General features: G+C 39.9%; 1 protein-coding gene across 6 annotated transcripts in view; it reads left to right on the forward strand.

Annotated features, from left to right (window-relative positions):
- The first annotated feature begins 3,182 nt into the window (after positions 1-3,182).
- Positions 3,183-16,177, forward strand: part of YTHDC2 (YTH N6-methyladenosine RNA binding protein C2) — an 89,498-nt gene continuing 76,503 nt past the window's right edge. For all 6 annotated transcript variants that reach the window (XR_013346177.1, XM_077817322.1, XM_077817323.1 and 3 more), the window contains exons 1-6: positions 3,183-3,504; positions 4,578-4,668; positions 5,698-5,894; positions 7,790-7,989; positions 12,840-13,006; positions 15,348-15,450. Coding sequence is in view for 5 of the 6 variants with exons in the window: in XM_077817322.1 (XP_077673448.1) it covers positions 3,321-3,504; positions 4,578-4,668; positions 5,698-5,894; positions 7,790-7,989; positions 12,840-13,006; positions 15,348-15,450 (942 nt within the window). In the remaining variant the exon portion in view is untranslated. The remainder of the gene's footprint in view (positions 3,505-4,577; positions 4,669-5,697; positions 5,895-7,789; positions 7,990-12,839; positions 13,007-15,347; positions 15,451-16,177) is intronic.

Here is a 16,177-nt window from a genome sequence, read left to right on the forward strand (position 1 = left end):
TGGCTTCAGAACCTTGTTACATATAAACACACATTTGTTGTACTAGCACCACCTTGTGGCTAATTATGTTTAACACAGTAACAGCACTGGTTAAATGTTAACAGATGTTTGGTTCCGTGTGTGTTCCCTCCATGTGCCACCCCAGCCCTGTACAGACAGCTGGTATGGCACACTTCGAATGAACCATCCAATGACCACAAGATCCGTTAAGGGATGAAGGCACCCAGCCAGGTTTATTGTCAACGAAGCATGTACTAGTATCCCGCAGACTCTACTGGACTAATAATACATGAATGCCCATAACAATGGACCAGTTTGGTGAACAGCGGGGCTTTCTGTTCCTCCCTAGGGCAGACAAAGATACTCCCTTTGAGATACATCTTTATACCCTGGTACAAACAAGTTATTACTGCCCCTCTGGCATAGTTAGTTACTGCCCCCTGATGTGGCTAGTTATCACCCAACACCTTGTACATGTTAGTTCGATCAAAACATGTCTATTACATACTGTCATCCTGACCTTATCTTTTAGGGGGGGTGTATGTGTTCCTGTTATCCTTTGGGAATGTTCTTATATCATCCTTGATATCAGGATGTTCTGGTACCACTTGATATTGGGATGTATTTGAGTACTCTGTGACTAGCACTTCTTAGGATTGTGTATTTCTGCAATATTAGCCCTGTTCTTGCCAGATTCTGTGAGCAGGTCCTGTTTCATACCAGGCCTCTAATACAAGGGCTTATGTCTCAGGCTCTTTTCCTACTATATTCCCCCACTTTTTGAGTTTTTATGGGGAGGATGTTTACCCATTGACCCAGAAAAGCATAACGCATGGGCTGAAGATGGTCCAGTGGGCTAAACGCTGTTATGTGGCCACCTTATTGCTTCCCATTTACACACTTATGCCCCATCTGTTTCTTAACTTGCACATTCCCTTGTATGACTGATGGGCAGATTTTATTTTCCAATTGTTATTAGTTCCTTATGGTGGGCCTGGGAATGTTGGGCTTGAGACTTTGATTAAGGAATATAGTTTTATGATTGAGCCTTGGGGGCACTCCCAGATAATTAATACATATGAATAATATGGATATAATGTATATATTTGTAGTGTATATGGGTATATATGTACAGTTCGTATGTGTACATATGACACCACTTTATATTTAAGTGTAACATTTTTTTTCCAATCTGGTGCTATAATTTGGCTTTTTTATGTTGGTGCTGTAGATAGCAACATATTTTTATTAGGGCAATTACAGTTACCATTTGTGTTATTATTGGTAGAAGGCTGAGTGTTTTGAAATACTGGGATAAGCATTATTATAGTGTGTCCCACCGTGCTATGTATATGAGAAGTAAAACAGAAATTTGGAGTAGTGACATTACAAATGAGGCCTTTATATATAAATGTTTTGTAATTGGTTACTACCCAATACTGTCCATTCATATTATAGATTACCCTTACTGCTGGTTGTTACCCTTTGGTAAGCTTTGCTGGGTAGGAAACAAGAACGGCTAGCTTTTTTATTTTATTGGTGGCATTACTCTGTGATACACCAGTAGTTGACGTAGATTTAGTTTTTGTTTTTTTTATGGATGCTGTTTTCCAGGTAACTTACTGAATGGACAGTAAGCAATAACCAATTTATTAAATATTCTGTGTTAGGATTTAATGTTGGTACTTGGACACTGGACAAGATTGTTTTGAATAATGTCTGTTTTACTTAGGATGCAGGGTCACTTACCCACATTATGACTGGTGCTAACAGGGATTTGTTTACCCAAATTGTAGTTATTGTGTTGCTGTTGTTTGCTACCATTTGTTTGTGGATTTTTATTCATGTGTTGGTTAAACAGTTTAGCAATGTTATGTAAATGACATACAGAGCAATAATACAATTGCTTTTACATAGTAGCTAAGTTTAAATTAACTGATAGTGTTTTTTAGCTCATTGCCAACTTAATTGTTTGTATATGGTAGATTGAGGTGTATTTGACCAATTTTTTATTTGTGCACTTCAATTTTTTTGTTTTTTTATCTCAATACTGATTTTTGGGGGTGTTTTTGTGGTGTGGTTTTATGGTGTATTTAGTTTGTGGGATGTAATTTTAGTTAACATAATAAATTTTTTGTTTGTTTTAAATTTTTTAAATTTTTAGTAACCCAAATTTAATCCATAGATTAATTTAATGTGATTACAATGTAATAGGGACCAAGTCTTTTTTAAGGCAAACAAAAATGACAAAGGGTTAAACATTTAAATAAACAAGTTATCACCTTATTTAACTTTTTTAAAATTGATAAAAATATATTTGCCAATTTTGTTGTGTTACTTTAGTAACTTAAGGCATTTTTGATTACCTTATATTAAACTTTATTTTAAAACTCTTCTATCTGGAAATAAGGAAATCCCATGTTTCAAATATTAGTTAGTGGTTAGGATTAGAAGTAGGGTCTGCATTTCCATTGCTTGGCAACTATATTTTGAAGAAAGTTAGGAGTATTTCCAGCTGTTGCGTTTCTGAAGGGTTAAAATAATTAAGGTACTGGATTTATTTAAACGAAAGTTTTTACCATTTTTTCTCTTTGTGAGTTTGTTGTTTTGTTCAGTTTTTAATTGCTTTATTTTTGGAGGTTTTTGTGAAAACTATAACTTTTAAAACAAAGAGAGAAAGAGCCGCAGTGAGGAGAGACAGGAGAAGAGCAACCTAGGAAGGTAAATCCCATTGACTTTTAGGGGTTTAGGACCTTACATCTGAGGAAGGGTCCTTCGGAAATTGTAGCTTTGGGTCGATTTACAGGGAGGACAAATCCACACGGAACAGCACCTAGTGCCGCCCCTGCCTCAGAAACCGAGGCAGACAATAGCAGCAGGAGCTTCAGCCTGGCCCACGTGGGGAGGAGCCGCCCACAGGCAGCGCCTGGGGAAGAGAGGCAGCCAGGTGAGGTGGGCGCCCCGCGCTCAGCGAGGGCCTGAACACACGGCGGCCTTAGCCCAGCGTCCCGCGCGCTGCCCCTAAGGCTGTGATTGGACCGACACGGCCGCCCCCTAGCGCATACGCCCCGCGCGGCGCCTGGTCCTATTTCCTGCGTGCCCCCTTCGCCCCGCCCCCGCCTGCAGGGACGTCATTGCGTCGCGGCTCCCCCCCTTCCAACCCCCTTTCACTTTTCCTGCGAGTCCCACACCGCCGGCGCGGCGGCTGCCTGCTGACCTGGCCGCTGGCAGGTGCGCGCGCGCGGCCTGCCCTGGCCGCCAGAGGGAGCCCTGCAGCCCCGGGGCCTGTCTGGGAGCGAGTGTCTCGTCCCCGCAGGGCCATGTCCCGGCCCAGCAGTGTGTCCCCCCGGCCGCCCAGCAGCGCCCTGTCTGGCGGGGGCCCGGCCGCCGCCTCCGGCTCGGGCAGCGGCCGGGCCAGGGGGCTGAAGGACATCCGCATCGACGAGGAGGTGAAGATCGCGGTGAACATCGCCCTGGAGCGGTTCCGCTACGGGGACCAGAGAGGTGACCGCGGGTCGGGATGATGTGGAGGCACCTGGGAGGGAGTCGGTGGGTGAGGCTCTGGGGACCGAGGGGGCTTCTGGGTGAGCAGAGAGATCTGTCTGTCTGGGGCGGGGGGTGATCTCGACAGGGAGTGTGTGGGGGGGACCTGGACAGGGAGTGTGGGGAGGGGTTGCGGGGAGGCAGGGCTTGGGTTGGGGGGTGGTGACCTGGGCAAGGGGGTGTGGTGGGGGAGCGCAGGGTTTGGGTTGGGGGTGTGTGTGTATGTGACCTAGGCAAGAGGTGTGGGGGAGGGCTTGGATTGGGTTGGGAGGTGATCTGAGGGGGGGAAGACAGGACAGGACATGGGGAGGGGGGATGTTATACTGTTGCCCCATTCTGGTGGCAGAAGCTCTCTGAGGGCACCATGGGGATCTTGGTTTGGGAAGCAGGTAGAATCATTCCAGCATTGACAGGAATACCTGTTGAGATGAATTTAGGGTGATGGGGCTGGCAGCATGTCATGTCTGAGCTATAATATTCATGGCTAGAACATATCTTGAGTGCTGGTACTTCATGTGTGTTTGCTGCCCTATTCTGTTTTGAGGTTCCATGGAGGCTTAGTGCATCTTGTATTCCTATTAGTTGTGAGCTGTAGCCCAACATAATGAGCTCCTATACCACCCCAGTCCTCTAATTGCCCAAGTGCCATATTGGCCAAAATATTCAAGGGTGAATGGGGGACATGACTCCCTGGCACTTGTACCCCTGAGATCTGACACTGGGCCTGGCAAATGATTGCAGTTGCCTGAAAAAGCTAGGAACCACTACAGTAGGTAGTGGCAACGGTTTTATATGTGTTAGAAAGATAGTTCTACTTTGCTAGTGAGAAGTACAGGTTTGCCTCCTCTCTTGGGAGAAGATAAATGAAACTAATTTGTTTGGAGGTTTAGAGATCTCTGCTCACTAGTTTTTGGTGAGATTGCTTGTTTTGGCATAGAAATAAGCAAATATTTCTCATTTTATTTGAAATAGGGAAGAAGTAACATGCTGATTATGTTGTGTTATATCTTCTAATTTTTTAAATTTTTTTCTAGAAATGGAATTTCCTTCTTCTTTGACTAGTACCGAAAGAGCATTTATTCACCGAATGAGTCAGTCTCTTGGTCTGATTTCTAAAAGTAAAGGGTAAGTTAATGTGAGATTAGTTGTGTTAATTACTAAAAATGAAAGTCCATATATCTCTTTAAAAGGCCATATATACATTTCCAATATTTCTTATAATTTGACTGAGGGCCAGATCATTCAGGAGGGTTTAGTAGGGAAGAGATATTGGGGTTCCTTGCAGGGTTCTTTGAGCACTATTTCTCTGGTTGAAGGAATTTGGGGCCTATACCGTTTGGGAAGACTTGTCCCCTCTGTACGTTATGGATCTGTGAAATTGACAAAGAAAGGACTCTCTTTCCACACAGTGCCAGGAGTCATTCTGCTCTGAACTGTATTGCCTCCTGACCAAGATTCTGCATGGAATCTGGGAGCTTGGTAAGGAACAATATAATCGAGAGCAGCATCTCCCTTACTCCTAGACATTTGTGAGAACATCTTTACAGAGTAATGGAGGAAAGAGGTTGGATGGTACTGCAGGGATGGGTTTACTCCCCAAGTCGCTCTGCATTTCAACCTTCTAAGTAGAAAAGGGGAGATCCTCATACAGAGGGCCCCTTTCATGCTGAGATAAACAGAAGATGATCAAGGCCGAAAAGTTGTAGGGTCACACAGCGGAAGAGGAAACAGATCACAGTCTATATAAGGGACATAAAAATCTGGACTTGCTGATAGATAAGTTGGGGAAGCATCCTAAGAAATGTTTTGCTCAAACTCAGTCTTTTTCTTGTTTGATTCTTGAGATAACTTCTGAAGGGGTACTATCAAGGTTCAAAAGCCTGATTATGATCGCTGACATAATAGGAGGTCTTTGAGTCAGAATCATAAAACCAGGTTGACTTTTTGCTTAGGCATTCTGTTGGATCTCTTAAGATAATAGTGTGCTGGATGCTTCTCTTATTCTGTGGGTTTTTTTGTGGTATTTAGTATATTATTAGACTTTTTTTGTAGGTCACCCTAGTATAATTTAGGAGTTAATTGTCAAAAGATTTGTATGTATAGGTAAAATAGTTACTACCTAGCGAAATGAAAAATTTTTCTTTTTTTTTTCAGAAAAGGAGCAAACAGATATTTAACCATAAAGAAGAAAGATGGATCAGAATTGGCTCATACAGTAATGGCCTGTAGTTTGACCCTCAATACAAAACATGCTATTAGGAGCCTAATTCAGAGATTTCCTGTGACCAATAAAGAACGCACTGAACTTCTACCAAAAACAGAACGAGGAAATGTGTTTGCTGTTGAAGCTGGTATGTGCAGTATAATCTGATAAGAGTTTGTGAATTCATACTGTTAGACAATAACATGCTTTTCATTTTCTCATTCCATGCTATACTATTGACTTCTTCCTATTAAAATAAGAAGGAAGCTTATATTTGTATTATATTAATTGTATTCCAGCTCTAGACATGGTCCGTAACCTAAAGAGTTTACAATTCAGACTTCTTAAATCTCCACTAAATGAGAGAACTAGTTCAAATATACATTTGATAAATTATCGTATGCTAGAACACTGACCTTTTAACAGGATTATTACTTGAACAGGTATTCAGGTATGAGGGCTTAATTGTATTTTTGTATAGGAGGTTTGATCTAGTGCACAGAAAACTCTACTTCATTTGACATTACATATTTTATGATGGTTCTAAATACTGCTACACATCTCTTTTTCTTGAGGTTGTATTATAATAAGGTTAACAAGATGAATTTTGTGTGGTTGGGAGCCATTGTTTAATACCCGTGTGGCAGTGCTTTTTGAAGAAGGGTGTATAGGATTTGATATAGTAGCTTAGCCAATTATTTGCTCCTGTCCAGCTCAGTCTGTTAGCCTGTGTCAAGAAGAAGTAGCAATAAAGGACTCAAGTTTGTACTGAATTTGCATCTTCTGACTTTTTCATGGTGTAAAGATGTTTCTTGATAGTTAGATTTGACATTCTCAGTAAGCTTATACTAAAACTGCTTGAATTGATGTTTTGCAAGAAGCATAAAAACCTACCTACAATTTATTTTAGAATTTATTTTTAGTTTATTCAATAGTGATGAACATAAATAGTTTGGTTTTTAGGTAGTTTAACATTAGACTCTTGCAGAATAGCCTCTTATGCTAAAGATTTTTAGGATTCTTGCAATTTTATGGTATGTGCTAGTGTTAAATACGTTGGTATGTACACCGTGTATCTAGAAGTATAGACTTAGCAAAATCAGTGTACCTTATTCCAAATTAGACACCTGTCTAAGGGTATGTTTACACTGCAATTAGACCCCACAGCAGGTACATGCCTGCTGACTTGGGCTTGCTGGGGTCCTTAACTGCAGTATAGATTCCCAGCTGGGACTGCAGCCTGAGCTCTGGGATCCTCTCAGGGTCCTAGAGTCTGGGCTGCAGCCCAAACCTGGAAGTCTACACTGCAGTTAAGCAGTGCTGCAGCCCTAACACCATGAGCCTGAGTCAGCTGGCCAGGGTCAGCTGCGGGTTTATAACTGTTCTGTAGACATACCCTGTCTGCAGGATTGGGGGCTAATTTAAACATGGATACAATGAATGTGGCCAACAATCATTAGGAAAGGAGTGGGAGAAGAAGCACATGGGTTACAATATGATTATACATTAACTCGTAGAAGGCATGTATGCATCATGGTGGAGTAGTTTAAAAAATCGTTAGTCATTTATTATTTTAATATATGATAACTTCTCTAGGAACTGTGGAAGAAATGGGTCTGCAGGAGAGACTTAAGGCCAGCATGGTAGCCTCACAGGTCAGCTTCTTTAAGTCAGTTGCCACCTCTCCTTAGATGCCTAGATGTGGTGCTTTTAAATATAATAGACTGTTCCCTTTCCCTATAGGGCTGAGTCTGATGTTTTCACAGCACTTGTAGCCTTTCCCAACTTTGGCAGTGAGATATTGGGAAGGTTAATCTTTTTATTCTTTCAGAAATACCTTTTGTTAAACAACAGAATGTCTTCCACCAGTGTTCTAGAATGTGTTCATTTGTCACTTTAAATATCTTACTGCACTAACATGGAAACGTGGTATTTTGTTAAAATAGAGGTTTCTAAAATGAAGTCAATGTTCAGTTTTGCATTGAATTCTTGCGTTTTGGAGGACACCTTTGGTGCCATTTCATTAATTCTGTCTTTTCTTAGAGAACAGAGAAATGAGTAAGACAAGTGGGCGACTTAACAATGGCATCCCTCAGATTCCTGTGAAAAGGGGGGAATCTGAATTTGATTCCTTCAGGCAATCTCTACCAGTTTTTGAAAAACATGAAGAAATTGTCAGAATTATTAAAGAAAATAAAGTTGTTCTGATTGTGGGAGAAACTGGATCTGGAAAAACTACTCAGGTATGTCTTTTTGCTTAATGAAATTGAAAGGACAGAATTAGTTCTTTATACTGTTGGACTAACCATATGTGTTTTATCTGTGTTAATATGAAATCCTAAAACATTATTTATTTAAATGGGATCTCTTCGTATTACTCTGTTAGCTTTTCTTTGGCCTGTTAGTGGAAAGATTCTCTGTTAAAATAAATCACATTTTCTGTCTCCTTCTGCAACTGAAATATTTGACAGAAATCAGGTGCTTATATTAAATAGCTATGCTTCTGTGCTTCTCACATCTTTCTAATAACAATATAGTTACTGACTTTTTCAGACAATGTAAAGTGCATTTTAAAATGTTTTATTTATTTCATTTTTTTTCTCCTTACATCCTAATAAACTTTCCTGAGTAGGTCAGACTGAAACCCATTGTAATAAAGCTGAAGACAATACAAAAACAGGGTAAATTACTAACCAAATAGCCTAGTCTGAGAAATAGAAAATTTTAAAGTGATCAGAAGTTTTGAAGAGCGTTTAGGACAAAATCACCAGTCCTGTCATTCAAAGACCTCAATCATGCAAGCTGATCCACATGAGTGAACTCCTGCCTTTGTATGGAGCTCCATTGACTTCAGTGTGTCCATCTGGATCAACTTGCAGAATCAAGGCCTAAGGACACACTCTTACTACAAAATACTTTGGGTCCTTAGTTGTAAATTAACAAAAATGCAAATTGTCATGGTGGAGACACAAACTGAAGGTCAGCTGCTGGTTACTGGACTAGTGAATGGGGGAATCTCTAGACATAATATATCTTTTTTTGGTGAGGCTTTTGTTACAGTCCTATATGATGTTCTCATATAGGACAGAGTGGTTATCAGTGGTTTGCTGTCAGACAGGGAGGACATATCTAGTGGGGTCCCGCAAGAGTTTGGTACTATTTAGGGCTGTCAGGCGATTTAAAAAATTAATTGCGATTCATTGCATGATTAAACAATAATAGAATTCCATTTATTTGAATAGTTTTGGATGTTTTCTACATTTTCAAATGTATTGATTTCAATTACAGAAATCAATTATGTATTCAACACAGAATACGTGTACAGTGGTCACTTTATATTTATTTTTGATTACAAATATTTGCACTGTAAAAAACAAAAGAAATAGTATTTTTCAATTAACCTAATAGAAGTACTGTAGTGCAATCTCTTTATCATGAAAGTTGAACTTACAAATGTAGAATTATGTGCAAAAAGTAACTGCGTTCAAAAATAAAACAATGTAAAACTTTAGAGCCTACAAATCCACTCAGTCCTACTTCAACCAATTGCTCAGACAAAAAAGTTTGGCTACAATTTGCAGGAGATAATGCTGCCCGCTTCTTGTTGACAATTTCCCCTGAAAGTGAGAACAGGCATTCGCATGGCATGGTTGTAGCCAGCGTTGCAAGATATTTACATGCCAGATGTGCTAAACATTCATATGTCCCTTCATGCTTCAACCACCCTGATGATGGATTCTGCTTGATAACGATCCAGAGCAGACCGACACATGTTCATTTTCATCATCTGAGTCAGATGCCACCAGCAGAAAGTTGATTTGCTTTTTTGATAGTTCGGGTTCTGTGGTTTCCGCATCTGAGTTTTGCTCTTTTAAGACTTCTGAAAGCATGCCCCACAACTCGTTCCTCTCAGATTTTGGAAGGCACTTCCAATTCTTAAACCTTGGCTCGAGTGCTGTAGCTATTTTTAGAAATCTCACATTAGTACCTTTTTTGTGTTTTGTCAAATCTGCTGTGAAAGTGTTCTCAGAATGAACAACATGTGCTGAGTCATCATCCAAGACTGCAATAACATGAAATATATGGCAGAATGCGGGTAAAACGGAACAGGGGACATACAGTTCTCCCCCAAGGAGTTCAGTCACAAATTGAATGAACGCATTTTTTTTAACAAGCATCATCAGCATGGAAGCATGCCCTCTGGAATGGTGGCCGAAGCATGAAGGGGCGTATGAATGGTTAGCATATCTGGCACGTAAATACCTTGCAACACCAGCTACAAAAGTGCCATGCGGATGCCTGTTCTCACTGTCAGGTGATGTTGTAAATGAGCAGGCAGCAGTATCTCCCATAAATGTAAACAAACTTGTTTGTCTTAATGATTGGCTGAACAAAAAGTAGGACTGAGTGGACTTGTATGCTCTAAAGTTTTGCATTGTTTTGTTTTTGAGTGCAGTTATGTAACAAAAAAACCCCTACATTTGGGTTATACTTTCACTGTAAAGAGATTGCACTACAGTACTTGTATGAGGTGAATTGAAAAATACCATTTCTTTTATAATTTTTATAGTTCAAAATATTTGTAATTAAAAATAATAATATAAAGTGAGCACTGTACACTTTGTATTCTGTGTTGTAATAGAAATCAATATATTTGAAAATGTAGAAAAAATCCAAAATATTTAATAAATTTCAATTGGTATTCTATTGTTTAATAGTGCGATTAATTGTGATTAATTTTTTTGAGTTAATCGTGTGAGTTAACTGCGATTAATCAACAGCCCTAGTACTATTCAATAGAGTGGAGAGTATGCTTATAAAATTTGTGGATGACACCAACCTGGGACTGGTTGTTAGCCCTTTGGAAAATGGGATTAGAATTCAAAATGACCTTTACAGATTAGAAAATTGCTCTGAAATGAACAAGATGAAATTCAGTGAAGACGAGTGAAGTACTTCACTTAGGAAGGAAAAAATCAAATGCACAACTACAAAATGGGGAATAACTGGCTAGGTATTAGTACTGCTGAAAAGGATATGGGCAGGGATCACAAAATCGAACGAGTCAACAATGCAATGCAGTTGTGAAAAAAGGTTCGTATCATTTTGGGGTGCATTAACAGGACTGTCAGACAGGGGAGGTAATTGTTCCATTCTACTCGGCTTGGGTGGGCCTTGGCTGAAGTACTATTTCCAGGTTTGGGCACCACATTTTAGGAAAGGTGTAGACATACTATTTGAGTGTCCACGGGGACGGGAGGATGGGGGGAGGGTAACAAAATGACAAAAGGTTTAGAAAACCTGACCTATGAGGAAAGGTTTTAAAAAATCTGAGCACGTTAAGTCTTCAGATATGTTAAGGGCTGTTATAAAGAGAATGGTGATCAAGTGTTATCCAGGTCTACTGAAGGTAGGACAAGAAGTAATAGGCTTACTCTGCAGCAAGGGAGATTTAGGTTAGATATTAGGAAAAACTTCATAAGTGTAAGGATAGTTAAGGTCTGGAATAGGCTTTCAAGGGAGGCTGTGGAATCCTTGTCAATGGAGATTTTTAAGAACTAGGTTAGACAAACAGCCATCAAAGATGGTCTAAAGTATACTTTATCCTGGGGGGCGGGGGCTGGACCTCTCCAGGCAAGTTCCAGCCCTACACTTTTTGTATTGTAGTCTATGGCCCCTGCATTATGTGCTGTGTTTTTAACACAATGAAATGACCTAAGAACACAGGGCCAAATCCTGCTTACTTTGTGCACATGGGAAATTCCAATGCAAGATTAAGGGAGCACGATTTATCCCAGAAAAGTCAACAATTTTGGTTTTATTTTTTTTTGCTTTTGGCTCAACCCATCCTGATTTAGAGGGGAAGTGAAAGTGGCAATTAAGAAATGGTTGACATATGCACACATACAGAAAAGTTGATAGAAATGACTGCAAATTACAGTTAGGAAATGCAGACAAGTGGTAAGAAAGGGATCAGTGGCCAGTAGGGTTAAGGACAATAAGAAATAATTATTTAAATATATCAGAAACAAACAAAACCTGACAGTTGCATAAATTGAATACTAGATGAGGATGGTAAAATTGTCAGCCATGATGTAGAAAGGGCAGATGTATTCAGTAAATATTTGTTTTCTGTTTTCGGTATTTATTTTGATTCTAAATAATGAATAATGACTGTAGAGTTCTCTGAAACTCTACCATGAGTACATCAGACTTTTCCTAAAAGTTGTCATGACAAAATTGCAGTGTTGCTATTTCTCTTTTAAGAGAATTGTAATGTTCTTTTATATATTTGGTTAGAAGTTTGACATCATTAAAATTTTGTTAGATCATCCTGTGTACCAATGCTCCGGATCTCAAGTGAGTATAGTTTATGTAATCATTGTTTTGGGTCAGGAACTTGAGAAAACAGCATCTGAAATGTTTCAAATTCTCTCTCAAACAGACTACAGCCCAAAATAACTTCATCTACTTAAAATCAAATTGAAAGGTGCCTGTTCTGTTTCCCTGACTTTGTCAGTAATAGCCCATTATGGGTCTATTAAACACTCCTAGAAAAAATTCTTTTTGGCTTTGGATGCCTTCTTCCTGCATCAGGAGCCAGCTCTGCCCTCTGCTATGAATCCAAGAGGGATTTCTCATTTGGCAACAGCAGGAGGAGCAGTCTCAGCAGAGCCTAAGAAAGGCTAGTAGGTAGGAGGAGAGAAAAGAAAGATCAAACACTTCAGCACCCAAAACCTTGCAGTGATGCGGGTTGGCATCTAGGATAAGAAGCTTTGTCCTTTCCTCTCAATAATAAACAACAGAGAGGGAGAAAGCAGACAGCCATGAGCTTCTGAACCTCGCACCACTTGTCTATTTCTTTAGTGATTTATGGTGATTTGCCTCTTTCCTGCTGAGTACCAGCATTAAACACCCAAAATACCCTAAAATGAATAATGAGCTATTACAAACTGAATCTTCCTCTCTTCTTTATAAAATGAGTCAATGCAAACTGCTTTATTCAGTGGTGCTGCTCAGTTATATATTTTGTTTGCTAAGGTAGGAAAGTTGCAATGCTATCAAACTAAAAAACAAACCCACTGTCTTCTAGATTCCTCAATTCCTTCTCGATGACTGTTACAAAAATGGAATTCCATGTCGCATATTTTGCACTCAACCAAGACGTTTGGCAGCTATTGCTGTGGCTGAAAGGGTTGCCGCAGAAAGAAGAGAAAAGATTGGCCAGACAATTGGCTATCAGATCCGATTAGAAAGCAGGTATAAATAATATTACTTAATTATGTTTAACAAAAAAAAACCCAAGTTGTATGAACGTATCTAACTCTTTGAAGAAAAATTAGATTTTAAGTTTCTCAGGGCAGGTCGTGTTCATCTCATGTCATTTAAACAACATGCTTATCTGTGATGCAGCATAATAAATGATCAAAGAAACACAGATAGTTGGCTACATTGTGTGAAGTATAATATATGAAGTTCCATCTCATCAGATGTCTATGAAAGTGCAAAAAACAGAATTTTGCTTGCATAGACTTCTGGGTAGGGGAATAAAAATCTCTGCTGACACAAAACTTTAGCCTTAGTTTGATCTGGAAATAGGTAATTTGAGGAAATGTGGATCTAAGTTTTTCCTCAAGCACAAAATCCCAATCCATTTCAGTGAAAATAAAAAGGTTTATTTTTATTCATTATTTGTATAGTTCTAAAAGTCTTCAGAGCTCTGAAGACATGGCTAGTAAAACAGGGCCTTGTCCTAAACAATTTAACGTAATACACGCTAAATAGTGTTTAAAAGTGTAGAAAACAGGAAGAAACAAAAATTAGTTGAGCCCTTGCCTGTTTTTTTTTCAAATGTTTTGTTTGTTTTTTATTTTAATTTGTTCATTAGCTAACCCTTTCCAGCAGGAGGTTTATCAGACTGTTGGGAGACCTGTGTTTTTTAAAGTGGGGGGAAAAGAGTGATTGGATATATGGTGAACTGAGGATGGAGGGGTTGGGGGTTTCCAGGAATATGGTGCCATTCAGAAGGTGGTGTGGGGACAAGTAGGAGGAGGACACTAAAGTCTTGGCTAATTATGCAGCTTCAGTAGAGTGGAGGTGCTAAGGTGAGTGCAGAAGGTGACAAAAGCAGAGGAATGAAGGAGCTAGGTGGCCTTGAAGGTGAATACAGAGGCGTACATTTGATGGAGAAAGTCACAGGAAGCTGGTGAAGGGTTTTGAAGAGGGGCTAAAGATTATGAAAGTGTCCAGTAAAATGGATGATTTACTTGATTTGCTGGAAATGGCCCAACTTAATGATCACTTTAGATAAGCTATTACCATCAGGAGAGTGAGTTTGTGTGTGTATGGGGGTGGGGGGGTGAGAGAACCTGGATTTGTGCTGGAAATGGCCCACCTTGATTATCATGCACATTGTAGGGAGAGTGGTCACTTTTGATAAGCTGTTACCAGCAGGAGAGTGAGTTTGTGTGGGGGGGGGCGGAGGGTGAGAAAACCTGGATTTGTGCTGGAAATGGCCCAACTTGATGATCACTTTAGATAAGCTATTACCAGCAGGACAGTGGGGTGGGAGGGGGTATTGTTTCATGGTCTCTGTGTGTATATAATGTCTACTGCAGTTTCCACGGTATGCATCCGATGAAGTGAGCTGTAGCTCACGAAAGCTCATGCTCAAATAAATTGGTTAGTCTCTAAGGTGCCACAAGTACTCCTTTTCTTTTTGCAAAGACAGACTAACACGGCTGTTACTCTGAAACCTGTCATTACTTGCAGTAGCGTTTTGACAGTCTGAAGCGGGCCGGGGCAAGATGAGTGTCTGTCTGGCAGGCCAGAGAAGAGGAGGTTGCAGTAGCTGAGGAGAGGAATACTTAGTTTATGTAGGATTTGGTGGCAGTGGTGGACAGGAGCAGGTGTTTTCCTAGGCAATATCTCCTAAAAGAACTAACAGGATTCTAGAAGGAGCTTGAATGTGTGAGGGGAATGGGAGAGAGACAGGGAGGATAGTGGAATTTCCAACGGTAATAACTTATGTCACTCTGGGGTGTGAAAAAGCCACCCCCCAGAGTGATGTAAGCACTGTTTAGACAGTGCTATGTCGGCGGGGCTGGAGTAGATAAGCAGACGGGCTCCCATCAGCTTAGTGCGGTCACATTAGAGAGCTTACAGTAGCACACCTGGATTGCTGCAGCTCCACCACTGTAAACTTTTGAGTGTAGCTGTAGCCTAAAAAAGACTGGCTTGCAAGCCAGGCTGGTGTGACCCAGCTGATTTCAAGCACTGACAGTTGAAAATATTTTTCAGTGGTATAAGATGGAAAGTTCAAGAGCATGTTTTTATAAACTAAGCCATCCTGTGCATTTTACATATAATTAAACAGTCAGGTTGGTATATATGTATATTCTCAAGTTCTTATCTTAGGGATTTTTACTCTGAATCTGGCCTTAGGTTAAGGAGTCATTTCTTAGTGAGCAGGTGTTAATATTTTTTTTAGTAGTATTCATTTTTAATAGGAATATGAAAGAGAGAATGCCTATTTTAAATTATATGTAATTTATAACATTGCAAAGAACTGAACGTGTCTGTTTCATACCTATTTAATTAGGGTTTCTCCAAAGACATTGCTAACGTTTTGCACTAATGGTGTATTACTTCGTACGCTAATGGCAGGAGACAGCACGCTATCGACCGTGACACATGTTATCGTGGTAAGAACCCTTAGGTGTTCAATGTAGAGTGACATTCCAGAGGCCTTGACAACTGTGATGTCAGGCCTTATTTTTTCTGATTAATTGGCTGTATATTATACTTAGTCTCAAATCTTCATGTCATCTGAGCAGAATATGAATAATTATTACTGTATTTGCTGCGCTTGACTGGTCTATATAGTAGTTCATGTGCTTGTATGTTTTTCTGCATTAAAAATACTGCCAGCCTGTTTAATGGGCTCAGGTTTTTTTAAGTGCATATTTGAAATTAATAAGAGTATACAGATATGTTGAGGGGAAGATAGAATCCTCAATTGTTTGCAACATCCTTTGGAACTAAATACATTGAGTCTTAGCACAGCTCATGTAGATACTGTGGAGTCTGGTGAACATGCATCAGAATTCCATGTATCTCACATTTCTATTTGCAGTCTAAATTGTAGCAACACTTCTTTAAGCATTCTGTGCTGCAAAGTGCTGAGCACTCTGGCAACAATCATGATCATTGCCCTATTGTGCTAAGCACTGTACAAACATGCAGAAAGGTCCCTGCTCCAAAGAGCTTACACCAATTTAGTGCGTGTTGCCTTAGATTGTAACAGAAAGAATAGCAAAGAGAACAATCATAGGAACACATGATTACGTAGAGCAAGATACCATCACAGTTTAATGGTTCTGAGTTATGACTTTTTAGAAAAAGTTACAAGGTATAAATAATCTCTGGTCA

Source organism: Eretmochelys imbricata, chromosome 5, assembly GCF_965152235.1.
Source record: "Eretmochelys imbricata isolate rEreImb1 chromosome 5, rEreImb1.hap1, whole genome shotgun sequence".
Lineage (NCBI taxonomy): Eukaryota > Metazoa > Chordata > Testudines > Cheloniidae > Eretmochelys > Eretmochelys imbricata.